The sequence below is a fragment of the Episyrphus balteatus genome, chromosome 1, assembly GCF_945859705.1.
Source record: "Episyrphus balteatus chromosome 1, idEpiBalt1.1, whole genome shotgun sequence".
NCBI classification, from domain to species: domain Eukaryota; kingdom Metazoa; phylum Arthropoda; class Insecta; order Diptera; family Syrphidae; genus Episyrphus; species Episyrphus balteatus.
Genome location: NC_079134.1, coordinates 99674142 through 99688520, shown reverse-complemented (window position 1 = coordinate 99688520; position 14379 = coordinate 99674142). Strand labels below are relative to the sequence as shown.

Genomic DNA, 14379 nt, shown 5'->3' with positions numbered 1-14379 from the left:
AAAGAGCGGGTTTACTTAGGCGGGTGTTTTATATAAAACAATTCAATTTTTAGCAATTTAGCTAATCGCAAAGAGGTATATTCATTAACGAATCAAGAGGATGCAATTACAAGGAAAGATTATAAAACGTTGTAATTTGTATGCAAATATATTGATTTAAACAAAGAGAAAACGATTGATACACCAACAATGTAAGAGTCCATATTCATTATGTACAAATTTAAATCAAAATCATAAAGCCCTCAAAGTTACAAAAAAAAGGGAATATTTAAGGCGAACCAACACAAATCCTAATTAAATCTAAGAGGATAATGCAAAACCCCAAGCAGTGAACAAGGTTATAAAAAAAAACAAAAACTTTTGTATTTTGAGTGTGCGTTCTTACAAAACGCACATTTTTGACAAAAAAAAAGGGTGTTGCCATCGCAGGGTGGCCTTTTTAAAATTTTATATTTTGAATGTACTTTCGCAAAAAAAAAAACAAAAAAACACATTCTTGCACAAAGGTTATTACCTACAAAGTATGACATTTAAACATATATATTTTGAGTGTGCGTTCTTACAAAACGCACATTCTCGCAGAAAAAGTGTTGCCAGTGCAGGGTGACATTTTTAAAATTTTATATTTTGAATGTGCTTTCGCAGAAGAAGCACATTCTTCCACAAAGGTTATTACTTACAAGGGTGATCTTTAATCCTTTTTATTTTAAGTGTGCGTTTTTACAAAACGCACATTCTTGCAGAAAAGTGTTGCCAATGCAGGGTGACCTTTTTTAAATTTTATGTTTTTTGTATGTGCTTTCGAAGAAAAAGCACGTTCTTGCAGAAAGGTTTGCCTACAAGGGTGACCTTTAAACAATTCAATTTTGAGTGTACGTTCGCAGGATGAACCATTTGTTCTTGAGACAAAATTCATCCCAGCGTACATTCTTCCAAAAAGGAAAGCAGATTGCCTTCGAAGGGCATCCTTTTCACAAATCGATTTTGAGTGTGCGTTCGCAGGGTGAATCATTTGTTCTTGAGACAAAATTCATCCCAGCGTACATTCTTCCAAAAAGGAAAGCAGATTGCCTTCGAAGGGCATCCTTTTCACAAATCGATTTTGAGTGTGCGTTCGCAGGGTGAATCATTTGTTCTTGAGACAAAATTTATCCCAGCGTACATTCTTCCAAAAAGGAAAGCAGATTGCCTTCGAAGGGCATCCTTTTCACAAATCGATTTTGAGTGTGCGTTCGCAGGATGAATCATTTGTTCTTGAGACAAAATTCATCCCAGCGTACATTCTTCCAAAAAGGAAAGCAGATTGCCTTCGAAGGGCATCCTTTTCACAAATCGATTTTGAGTGTGCGTTCGCAGGGTGAATCATTTGTTCTTGAGACAAAATTCATCCCAGCGTACATTCTTCCAAAAAGGAAAGCAGATTGCCTTCGAAGGGCATCCTTTTCACAAATCGATTTTGAGTGTGCGTTCGCAGGGTGAATCATTTGTTCTTGAGACAAAATTCATCCCAGCGTACATTCTTCCAAAAAGGAAAGCAGATTGCCTTCGAAGGGCATCCTTTTCACAAATCGATTTTGAGTGTGCGTTCGCAGGGTGAATCATTTGTTCTTGAGACAAAATTCATCCCAGCGTACATTCTTCCAAAAAGGAAAGCAGATTGCCTTCGAAGGGAATCCTTTTCACATATCGATTTTGAGTGTGCGTTCGCAGGGTGAATCATTTGTTCTTGAGACAAAATTCATCCCAGCGTACATTCTTCCAAAAAGGAAAGCAGATTGCCTTCGAAGGGCATCCTTTTCACAAATCGATTTTGAGTGTGCGTTCGCAGGGTGAATCATTTGTTCTTGAGACAAAATTCATCCCAGCGTACATTCTTCCAAAAAGGAAAGCAGATTGCCTTCGAAGGGCATCCTTTTCACAAATCGATTTTGAGTGTGCGTTCGCAGGGTGAATCATTTGTTCTTGAGACAAAATTCATCCCAGCGTACATTCTTCCAAAAAGGAAAGCAGATTGCCTTCGAAGGGCATCCTTTTCACAAATCGATTTTGAGTGTGCGTTCGCAGGGTGAATCATTTGCTCTTGAGACAAAATTCATCCCAGCGTACATTCTTCCAAAAAGGAAAGCAGATTGCCTTCGAAGGGCATCCTTTTCACAAATCGATTTTGAGTGTGCGTTCGCAGGGTGAATCATTTGCTCTTGAGACAAAATTCATCCCAGCGTACATTCTTCCAAAAAGGAAAGCAGATTGCCTTCGAAGGGCATCCTTTTCACAAATCGATTTTGAGTGTGCGTTCGCAGGGTGAATCATTTGCTCTTGAGACAAAATTCATCCCAGCGTACATTCTTCCGAAAAAGAAAAGCAGATTGCCCTCGAAGGACATCCTTTTCTCAATTCCATTTTGAGTGTTCGTCCTTACAAAACGTACATTCTTGCACACGAGTTAATACAAAGGAAAAAGGATAACCTTTTATTTCTTATATATTTTCACTTGGAGTGTACGTTCGCAGGATGAATCATTTGTTCTTGAGACAAAATTCATCCCGGCGTACATTCTTCCAAAAAGGAAAGCAGATTGCCTTCGAAGGGCATCCTTTTCACAAATCGATTTTGAGTGTGCGTTCGCAGGGTGAATCATTTGTTCTTGAGACAAAATTCATCCCAGCGTACATTCTTCCAAAAAGGAAAGCAGATTGCCTTCGAAGGGCATCCTTTTCACAAATCGATTTTGAGTGTGCGTTCGCAGGGTGAATCATTTGTTCTTGAGACAAAATTCATCCCAGCGTACATTCTTCCAAAAAGGAAAGCAGATTGCCTTCGAAGGGCATCCTTTTCACAAATCGATTTTGAGTGTGCGTTCGCAGGGTGAATCATTTGCTCTTGAGACAAAATTCATCCCAGCGTACATTCTTCCAAAAAGGAAAGCAGATTGCCTTCGAAGGGCATCCTTTTCACAAATCGATTTTGAGTGTGCGTTCGCAGGGTGAATCATTTGCTCTTGAGACAAAATTCATCCCAGCGTACATTCTTCCAAAAAGGAAAGCAGATTGCCTTCGAAGGGCATCCTTTTCACAAATCGATTTTGAGTGTGCGTTCGCAGGGTGAATCATTTGCTCTTGAGACAAAATTCATCCCAGCGTACATTCTTCCGAAAAAGAAAAGCAGATTGCCCTCGAAGGACATCCTTTTCTCAATTCCATTTTGAGTGTTCGTCCTTACAAAACGTACATTCTTGCACACGAGTTAATACAAAGGAAAAAGGATAACCTTTTATTTCTTATATATTTTCACTTGGAGTGTACGTTCGCAGGATGAATCATTTGTTCTTGAGACAAAATTCATCCCGGCGTACATTCTAACATGAAACCAAGATGAAGCATTCGTTTAATAGACTAAATTCAATCCAAAAACATCAGTTGAAATCAAATGTTCACCAATACAAAACACCTCAAAAACGTTTGTACATAATAAAAAAATGAGTCTTCCATTAAAACTGCTCAAGAAACGGCAGCTATATCAGATCGATCACATTTTATATCCCATAAAAAAAAAAAAAAAAAAAGGGTTTAGCAATTGAATAATAATAAATTGAAAAAATACAAAGTTTTTCATTCACTTTCAAAGCAGATTCATAAAACAAGCTCAATAAATAAACTTAAGCAAAAAAAAAACAAAATCAAGTCATAGAAAAATTTTTAAACAGTATCATGCAGAACAAAACTGCTAGTACATTTATATCTACATAAATGTATGCATCTTTATTTTTTTTTATTGACTTAAATTTAAATATGATAGATTTATTTTGCAAGAGCAATAAATTTATCTCTATTTTCACTGGGTTTAAAAAAAAAATACCTTTTTCCAAAATTAGTATATGCAAAAATTGAACAACCAGCAATTGCTTATAAACCTTCTAACCTTTAAACCTTTTATTTTGAGTGTGCGTTCTTACAAAACGCACATTCTTTCAGGAAAGCAGATTGCCTACGAAGGGCATCCTTTTCACAGTTCGATTTTGAGTGTGCGTTCGCAGGGTGAATCATTTGTTCTTGAGACAAAATTCATCCCAGCGTACATTCTTTCATGAAGACAGAATGAATCATTTGTTCAAGAGACAAATTTCAATTCGAAACCTTTAGTTCATATTATAAAACAAAATATTAAAAACTCAAAACATACATTATTTCAAACATTTACATAAGGACATTATAATATACATTCCTTGATGTAGGAAGCATGACTAAAAATTATGTTTATTTTCTTTTCTTTCCGAGAATTTCCAACTAGAGAAGTGTCTGGGAACACCAACACCAATCAATTCTCTTGATTCTGTAGAATCAAAGTGGGCAGGGACATCTGTTCATGCGCAGAAAAAACCAAACACGAATGAAACAGTGCAATTGATCAATGCCAGCAAGTAATCATGTCACAACTGTTAACAACAAAAGCAAGAAGCTGGTCTGTCCCAATAGAGCGGCAAATGAAGCATCAGCAAGAGCAGCAAAAACAGCAACACCAGCAATAGCTGCAAGAACTTCAAGAACGAGAGCACAATAGCAACATGAAGGTGTGACATAAAACATAAACAACCATGTGCACAACAATAATAACCATTGACGAATGTAGTTTGCACCGAGCTTTTCCCAGCAGCTCACCACCCTTAATCACCAATTCAAATGCATCAATTTTTCATCAATTTTTCAATACCAAAATTTGAAAATTTAAAAATTTTAAACACTCGCTACGCTCACATTGCTTAGCCGACACTACAAGAAAACAACAGAACATCAAACAAAACATTAGAACATCAATCACAAATAAAGGACCACATCAAATCTCCAAGAGAATCAACAGATTTTTGGTCTGACAAACAGTCAACTATAAGGTCTATACGAGCAAAGATCCCCTCAGTCAATTCTCTACATATGTATTACCCGAATCGACTTGGTTTTTTCCATTGGCATTTACAAACACTCAGGGGCGCCAATGGTTTTCCCAATGTCCTTGAGCAAATGCTATTCGGAAGAAGCCCCCAACGCATCGAAGATCAACAATCATCAAATATTAAACCGAAGGTTTAAAGTGGGCAGGATGTTAAATAATCCGTGCCTACCTGCAGGAGAAGCCTCTCAACACACACAACATCTCAAACGAACAGGCGATCAGCGTGTGTGTATCTCCTTTTTCATTTCCTTCCTTCATCCTCAACCAAAACAGTCAGTCGTAAAAAGATCTTCAATAAAAAGGACGTGCCACGAGCAGTCCAACTAAAACCGAATAACCATGTGTTTTATTTATAATTATTTCGAAGTTTAATACAGTCCATTTAATAGTTTATTGTACAGTGAATATACTTATACCTACATATATACATAATACTTAAAATCTAAATTAATTACTCTAAGCTACTGAAAAACAAAGTTTTGAACTTGTTCATTTCCAGACTCGATAAAAAAGTAAAGTTTATTGAATATTGTTATCAATTGATTGAGGGGGCTATTTGCACCATAGTTCGATCTTCTTAAAACAAAGCACAATGGTTGGCGTAACCTTATACTTGTGCGACTATAACTGAAATCTAACCGACATAGAACCGATGGGGATGATATTGACCCATTAATAATTCCAACAATAAAACAAAATTGCAAATGTTTTCTATGGTCAGTAAGTGAAGGAATATTAATAAATTTGAGTCTTTGAGAGTAAGGGGGAAGTAAATTATCATGCGACCAAGGAAGAAAACGTAGACAGAAACGCGAAAACCTTCTCTGAATTGCTTCAAGTCTTGTTATATGAGTGGCATAGTAAGGTGACCACACTACACAGCTATATTCGAGTATTGGTCGTACAAAAGACACATTGCTTTAGAGCATAAGGGTCGCGGAAATCGCGAACCAAATCTCTTTATAAATCCTAGCATTTTATTAGCTTTTTTAATAATGTAGTTTAAATGATAAATGTAAGCTCAGGATCAAGAATAACCCCTAAGTCTGAAAACACGGGGACTTTACTTAAGTGACATGAATCAAACGAATAGTTAAAAAATAAACGGGCGTGTAAAACTCATAGTTTTACACTTTTCAACATTAAGAACAAGACGATTTTTATTGCACTATTTCCTAAATAAAATTCAGTCTTCTTGTAACAGTAAACAGTCAGAAGTACATTTAATACTTTTGAAAAGCTTAACGTCATCAGCACAAATAAGGACAGACGAATTTTTAATGATCGAAACAAAGTCATTTATAAATAAAATAAACAAAATTGGACCTAAATGGGTGCCCTGAGGGACGCTTGAATTGTATACACTATTAAACCTATTTTTACGAGGATATCCAATTTAAAAAAACTATTATTAAACCCAAGATTGCTTGGTTTTAAGATCAATGTTTTATGACAAGCTTGTCAAAGGCTTTACTAAAGTCAGAGAATATACCATCGACTTGCCCACGTTTTTCAAAAACATCTAAACAAAAGGACGTGAAGTTAAATAAATTAGTAACGGTAGACTTTTTTTTAACGAATCCATGTTGTTGATCACAAATAATTGACGTACGATGAAAAGTAAGATCATTATAGTAGGAGATCCCTTCATAAGCAGATACTTGTCAAATTATTTTGTTTTTGCTATCTAATAGCATAAACTTTATTTCAAATACCTTTCGTGCTGATTTTTAGTGAATTATTTCTCAAACATCGAATTTCACGATTTTGACTTTTAATCGTCCATATCTCGAGTAGCAGATTTTTTACATTTTTGGTTTGTATGTGTGACTTATATAATTTAACAATATCTATCGATTCCAGTATCAATCTTTTTTCTACCACTTTTTGTTGACCGCAAAACCATAAGTTAAATTTAAATTTTGTCAAGATATTTTATTTTTTCTAACTTATCAAATAAAAATTATTTAAAAAATCTTTCATTCTGATTTTTGGTGAATTATTTATCAAATATCGAATTTGAGTGTCATGACTTTAAAAAGACTATATCTCAAGTTGTAGATTTTTTACATTTTTTATTTGTATGTGTAGCTTTCATATATTTATAATATCTATCGATTCCAATTTCAATTTTATTTCTATCACGTTTTGCTTAGAAAATAGATTTTACGCTTTTTCTAAATTTACCTTTATTTACCCTACTCAAAGTTAAAATTTTAAAAAAGTCCTGAAAATAAAAATTTTCAAATTAAATTTCCTATGACATATTTTTTTTTTAGAAGTCTCCCATAGAAAAAATTTTCTGTCCAATTTTTTTCGGGGGAACCCCATAAAATGTTAAGCCTTTGCAGATTTTTAGATAGCTTAAATTTCAGCTCGATTGGATAAGTCAAAGTATTAAAAAACCCTATGCCTTGACAGGATATCGCTAGGCAATCCATGTGCAATTTATTTCCCTACACACTACTTTTCAGAAAATATAACTGTCAACTGGTATAACGATGAGGGTAGGTCGTCCTATGACGGTATCTTAGACAGATAATTTAGCTATAAGCCGGTAGTTCATTATTTCGTTTTTAGGACCTTTCTTGTGCCCAGTAATAATGAATGCACTTTTCCAGATGTTAGGAAAAAGCGAACTTTCTAAAAACTTATTAAAGAGAACACAACGGATATGACAAATAAGAAACACATTTTTTTTAAATAAAGGATGGGACACCTGAACTGAAATGGGGCCTGAACTGAAACATTCATCCTTCATCCAGTTTTATAATACTTTGTCCAACGGTATCTTCGTTTATTTCAAAATTAATAGAATTTAAGTGAGAGAAATTCACCTCAGCAGAAGAAAAGTTAGAATGTTTCTCTGAGTTTAAATCTTCGAAATCTTCTTTAAAGAAGCTTGCAAACATATTTGAGATAACCTCGGGTTCATGACTAGTTGACGATGAATTTATCATAGAGTTTGGGTAGCCGCTAGTTTTTTTCTTACAATTAACAAATTTCCAAAAATTATCAGGATTTGGTTTAGTATCACATTTAATTCTAGAGATGTAATTTTCGTATAAAGAATTTTAATGCTCTGCAAATAATTGTTTTATAATTAAGAATGTTTCAAGATCTTCATCGGTTTTTCTACTATTATATTTTACCCAGCCTTTGTTTCATTTATTTTTTAAGTTTTTAAGATGTACCTAAATCAAACCATTTAACATTTCAATTAGAAAATAATTGATTCCAGTCAACGGTACATAAAACATAACAAATTAAAAAGTTCTATATAATTACATTTACTAAAATTAAATTCAAGTTTGTTTAAAGAGTTTTGGTGAGTGAGAGTGCCTCTTTGCGCAAGGTCAAATGACGCTTTGACTGGAATATTATTAACACACATTTAAATTTGAGGATTTTTCATAGTTTTAACTGATTTTGACAACTACAAAGTTTTTGCTTTTTTTTAAGCCACCAATATATGTTAGGTTAGGTTAAATGGGCTGACAGTTGATGTTGTTACCGTCACACATAGATCAATGTAGATCCCTTGTGATACCCTGAAGTAATTATAACCTCATTAAAAAAGTGTAATCCTATGAATCCTATGGTTTGTCGATCCACTTGGTAGACTTGACAAAGTTCAGTTGCCTAACAGTTCTGATAGTTCTTCTAATTCATTAAAAAAGTAGTTCCCTAAAAATGTTTTTCTAGTGCGGCAGAGTGCTGGATAGTGACAGAGGAAATGAGTAGTGTTTTCCTGTTCGTCCTCATTGCCCTATTTTCTTTTTATGGTAGTCCAGTAGGTTATGTCCCGTTAAGACACCTATAAGGAATCTTAAGGAAGGTTTACTGAGTAGGAAGATCTTATTAAATTTTTTCTCGTCGTAATTCGGCCATAGTTTCCTGGTGTGACCGCAGGTATCTAGGTGGTTCCATCTTTCATTGGTTTTTTGAAAAATATTGTTGACGATATTTCGTTTTATTTGACTTTGTGGTATTCTGATGTTATGGTCTATGAGAGAGGGATCAAGTACTGAGCCTTCCCTTGCAGGCTGATCCCCTTCTTCGTTGCCGAACACATCACTGTGGCCGGGAACCCAGCAGAGTCTTGCATTATGCTGTATACCAAGAACCCTAAGCTCTTTGCGACAGCATGAAACAAGCTTTGACTTGATTAAGGTGGCAGAAATCGCTTTTATTGCCGTTTGGCTATCAATGAAAAAGGTGATGTCAGCAGGTGATATCGCCATCATGGATATTTTTTTAGCAGCATTTTTCACTGCCAGTATGTCGGCTTGGAAGACACTGCTGTAAGGTTGAGGTTTTCTGAGTAGAAACCTGATCTAACCCCAGTGTTCATTTTCGAGCCATCAGTGAAGATGGCGAAAGTCGACTCATTTGAGAAAGGTACACTGTTTTCCCAATGTTGTCTTTTCCGGAAACTGACATTAAAAGACTTGTTGAAGTCTAAGTAAGGGGTCATGTAATCTGTACTTACGTTGTTGCCAACGTAGTTAGAAAGGATCGTAGTATGACCGCTTTGACTAGTACTTTAAATGTTGGTTTGACTGAGTCGTAGGGCACTATTTGCTGCTAAATCTTGTACAAATAGATCTAAGGGAGTGAGGTTAAGGATTGCCTCCAAACCCGTGGTTTGAGTGGACCTCATCACCCCCGTAGTACCAATGCATGCTGTTCTTTGTACTTTGGTTAGGGTCTTCAGGAAATTCCTCTGTAGTTTTGTGCTAGGTTTATATCACCCTTTTTGTAGATGGGGAAGATCAAGGACTTTTTAAAAGAGGGTTCGACTCTTTCTGTTAGTTGGATCCTATTATATATTCCAACTAGTCGGCCTAAATGTATTCGTGGAGCATGAATAAAGAATTTTTTACGGGACCCGGGCGTATCCCGCAGATTTGTTTATCTTAGCTTTGTTAAGAACTTGTAGGATTTCGATATTCCATCAAGTTGTTTATCCCAGGAGTACTGTTGCATGTCTTCCAATGTTACATTGGTCTTAAGGGGAGGATTCAAGAGCTGTGAAAGTGGTCTTTAAAATCACTGCTTTTTATGTTAGGTCCTAGGTCCTATTCTGTGGCTCCTATTTCGTAATTTGTTTGCAATATCCCACCAATCTTGTGTATTTTGTACGTTTTTAAGATTGATACATAAAGATTTATAGTATAGCTTTCTTTTCATTTTACAACTTACATGTTGGTATGTTTGTACTTTCGATCAACTTCAATGTATGTTTTTCTTAGGATTTAAGAGGGATCCCTTCTCCACCTATTAAGCCATTTAAAAGCATTTTTCCTGTAATCATACATGTAGTATCAAACCAGCTTTCCTTAAACTTTTTTTTATTGTGAGATTTCTCTGCTCGCCCACAACATCTTTGATAGTCGTTTTCATCTCTTCTGCCGTCCAACTCTCTGCTCCAAAATCACCTTCTTCTTTTGTTAATATTCTTTTTCCTTTTTTCAATACCTGTTTAAATCTTTTCGATATCTTTTTTATTTCTCGAGATATCTTAAAATGTAGTAAGTGGGTTTGGCTTCATATATCATAAAGGAGATAATGACGGTATAATTTTTATGGTCGATATAACATGCCAAACAACTCAAGATATCTCAGGCAGTAAAAATGAATCGAAAAGATTTAAACAGGTCTTGAAAAAACGAATCAGTTATTATATAAACCGTTGCTAAATATTTTAAGACAATTTTCCTTAAATAAAAGAATAAGGTCCAAAATAGTAAAAAAAAACTTTTTTTGCTTTTTCTAACGGTAGTATTTCAAAAAACAGGAGCTGATAAATTATTTATGACTTCGGAATCGAGTTCAGCACACTGAAACATTAAAAAGAAATATTTTGGTTAAAACAAGTCTTCGTTAAATTTCATGCAAAAGCACTAGCTTTCGAGTTTTTTCAAATTAAAAAGCCATTTTTCACTTTAGTGAACAGTGGGCGAAAATTACTGGTGTTGATTTATCTTCTTATTTCCTATTACCTATTCCTGAAAATTTCATCAAAAACGATCTAGTAGTTTAGATTTTACGGAGTTTTTTCCACGTTCCAATACAAGGTTTCCCACTGTGTGCTCGTTCAGTTGTAAAAAGAAAAACAATCATTGATATTTTTTTTAATGTTTATATCATTATATCAATAATACTATTTATGTATTTATTTAATAAATAATGAGAAGAAATTAGTAATGGTTTTTTTAACCCAAATTTTGTAAATACAGTATACCGACTTTTTGTAGGCATTGAGTGTGCATTTTGTAATTTGCTTCAATCTCTAGTTCTGAGCAGGGTCTACAAATTTTATTTTAATAATTTTTTCGATATTCATCACCAAAAAATAGAAAACGTCAAAAAACAAATGGCATGTCCTAGATGTTTGACTTTTTTGATCGATATCTCGAAAACTGTTCATGATACGCAAAAAATGTGTATGAAAGAATTGTAGAACATGGTAAAAGCTTCTTGTAAAATTTTGGTATCTCGACGGATAGCCGAGTTATTTTCAAAATGGTGGAAAAAGCTCATAGGAAATCTTGGTCGAAAACTTTAAGTTAAGCTTTTTTAAGCATGCCCTACATGCATGTCAAACTTGCGACATTTTTGATAATTTAAAGCCTTAGCTCACAGATTCGAGCCAAATTTTAAGGTCCCATACAAATTATCGATACGATGCTCAGATAAATTTTAGCTCGGCTTAATTTTTTCGACAGTTTGTATGGGAGCTAAAATGTTTTTTATTATGAGTTTGTTTTGAACAATTAAAATTCGAAATATCGTCGGTCTCATGAGAAAACCTCGTAACTCCACTTTTTTTCAAAAATGACTTTTGAATGCCATTCTTTAGAACCCAGAAAATTTGGGGTTATTCCGAAAACTCTAAATAGACTTAAATTCAAATTTTGTACAGCGCGTTTCTTCCCAACTACTCTGTTGTTTGTTTACTCTTTCGTCTCTCCTGTAAAATTTTGATTTTGGGAGTTACGAGGTTTTCTCATGAGACCGACGATATGCTAAAATTTTATCTCGATCTGCGTACAAGGCTTAAGGTTATAATTTATAATGTTCTGATCCAACCCAGCGGTAGCTTAAATCATGAATGCCCTGGATGGCATTTTTTTTTTTTTTTCGTAAAAATAGAATAATTGTCGTATGTTATGGAAATAAAGACATGCCAGTTTTGAGTGTGTGTGTAAGTTCCAAATTTCTATGAAGTGAATATGACCGAATTTTATAAGTCTTTTTCAGTCAGATTTGGGACAATTTAAAACCGCCATATAAAATCGCTTGCGATGCAAGCAGATATTTTTATTATTAAGAGCCTAACTTACATCTTGAACCGGTGAAAAAATTAGAAGCAAAGAAAAGATTGTAGGTATCAGGAAGAAAACATTAGGTAATGTTACAATTCTTCTTTTTTTAATAAATCTGTTTTATAAAAATTCTAGTTTTACTTTTTTGCGGCCCATAAAAATTAAGATATCGCTGTTTTGGCTCCTAGTAACCATTGAGTTTGACATGCCTGCCCTAAAACATATCCAAAATTTAGCTTTCTCGGTCATTTTGCATGTCCAAATGTATATAATGACTGGACTATTAGTGACCTTGCTTGAAGTTATACATTCGGGAGCCAAGTGCACCACTTCCAAGAATGGCTTTAAATTTTTCTTTTCAGTTCTTCTAATTATAATAATTATTACCTTTAATGACTAAAGCAGTACAGCAGCTAACATTTTGTTTTTTTTTTTTCAGTTTGCTTCATTAAACGAAGCCGGGTTTTTGACAATATGGACTTTGGTGGAAATTACTTCAAGAAACTTGGAAATCTCTAAGGACTCTGACAAAAAGTTTGAATATAGTTCTCCATGGGCTCGCGTCAAACTAATTCAAAGTGCAATCTGTGATTTGCGAGAGTACATTGAATTGAAATCCATTTGTAAGCAGAGTACATTCGAGCGTACAAAATCGAATTTTCAAAAGGACGTTTACAACGATGATATTCTGAAAGAACTTGCGGAATCACAAAATAATGCGATACCTTTTGCCCAAGGTCTACGATTCATAAACATAGAATGTGGAAAAGAGCTTATATTCGTGGGTACAAACAGGAACTACATAATTTCTTGTTCGAAAACCCTTAAAAAGGAACGTTTTCGAAGAATTAATATCATTCATAGTGGGTTTTTGTTTCCCACAGCCTTAAAACTTTTAGAAAATGAAAAATATTTAGCTGTTGGATTATCGAATGGTTCGGTTATGATTTTGAATTGTAACCATGAAAAAACATTTGGAAATAACGGGCGGAAGAAATTCCATAATCCGAATTCGACTAGGAAAAAGCAATCTAGATCATATGAATTAGACGACGAGGTAGGCAAGTCTTGTGCCATTCAAAATATCATTAAAAATGAAAGACTCTCGTCTGTGACTAACTTTGTTGACGATGCATATGAATCAACTATGGCAGAGACTACTTCGACAACTCCAGAAGAAATTAAAATGCCTTGCGAATTGAAAATATTTGACGAGCAGGTTTTGCTAAGTGGTTCTGTTTTAAGGAAAGATTTAGTTCAAAAACTGGAATTTTCAAGCGATAGTTTGCTACTGTTTGCTTTATCTGACGGAAATGTTCTTGTTTATGATTTTTGTATTGAAGCTGAGATAAAATTTTACGCAAACAATGCTATTAACAAAAATGTAAAAGAGATTGCAGTAAGCCGAGGACATGCCAATGAGAAATATATTATTCTTTTGGACTATAACAACAACGTTCAAGTTCATTTACTAAAGTAAATGTTTTTTCTTGAGTTTATTTTAAATTCAATTAAATAAAATACATGTATCGTCAAGAGCACGATAAATACGGCGCAGAAAAATAAAAATTGTATTTTTGTAAAAGGGTAAAATACAACCAAAGTTGGCTATGAAAATATAAATAAAATACTTTAAAAAATTATTCAACAATTGCGGCAGCACAAAATTTAATCCTACACAAGAACTCTGCTCTTTGATGATAACTCCTTTGCAATTGGAAGCCGATTTTATCTCTTGATTTTACCGGGAACTGCTTTTTTATAAAGGTGTGCATGTGCATGACTTAAACAGTTAAACTCCTATAGAACTATTCATTTTCTAAATGAATTTAGTACTGTTGAAATTTGAAAATTTCGGGCTTATCATTGAATCCGTTTTTGACATGGAGCTAAGCTCTTACGCAGAGTTTCGACTAAGGCCATATCTCCATATCGGATCTAGAGGGGGTAGGGGTCATGACCATACCTCCGGAGAAAAACAGATAGTTATAAGGCAATAAAGGCGAAGCGAGCTCTTATGCAATAAACAGGGTTACTTTTTGTTATTGACTTTGCTCTAGGAAATGATTAATGGGCATATTTGTTCAAGCTCACTTTTGCTTTC

The 14379-nt window shown here is 34.4% G+C and overlaps 1 protein-coding gene across 1 annotated transcript in view; it reads left to right on the top strand.

Moving 5' to 3' along the window:
• The window catches only part of LOC129907561 (uncharacterized), a 36391-nt gene extending 22473 nt beyond the window's left edge, over nt 1–13918 (top strand). The window contains exon 3 of the mRNA XM_055983840.1: nt 12715–13918. Within this exon, the coding sequence (XP_055839815.1) occupies nt 12715–13755 (1041 nt within the window). The 3' untranslated portion in view covers nt 13756–13918. The remainder of the gene's footprint in view (nt 1–12714) is intronic.
• Nucleotides 13919–14379: the final 461 nt, after the last annotated feature.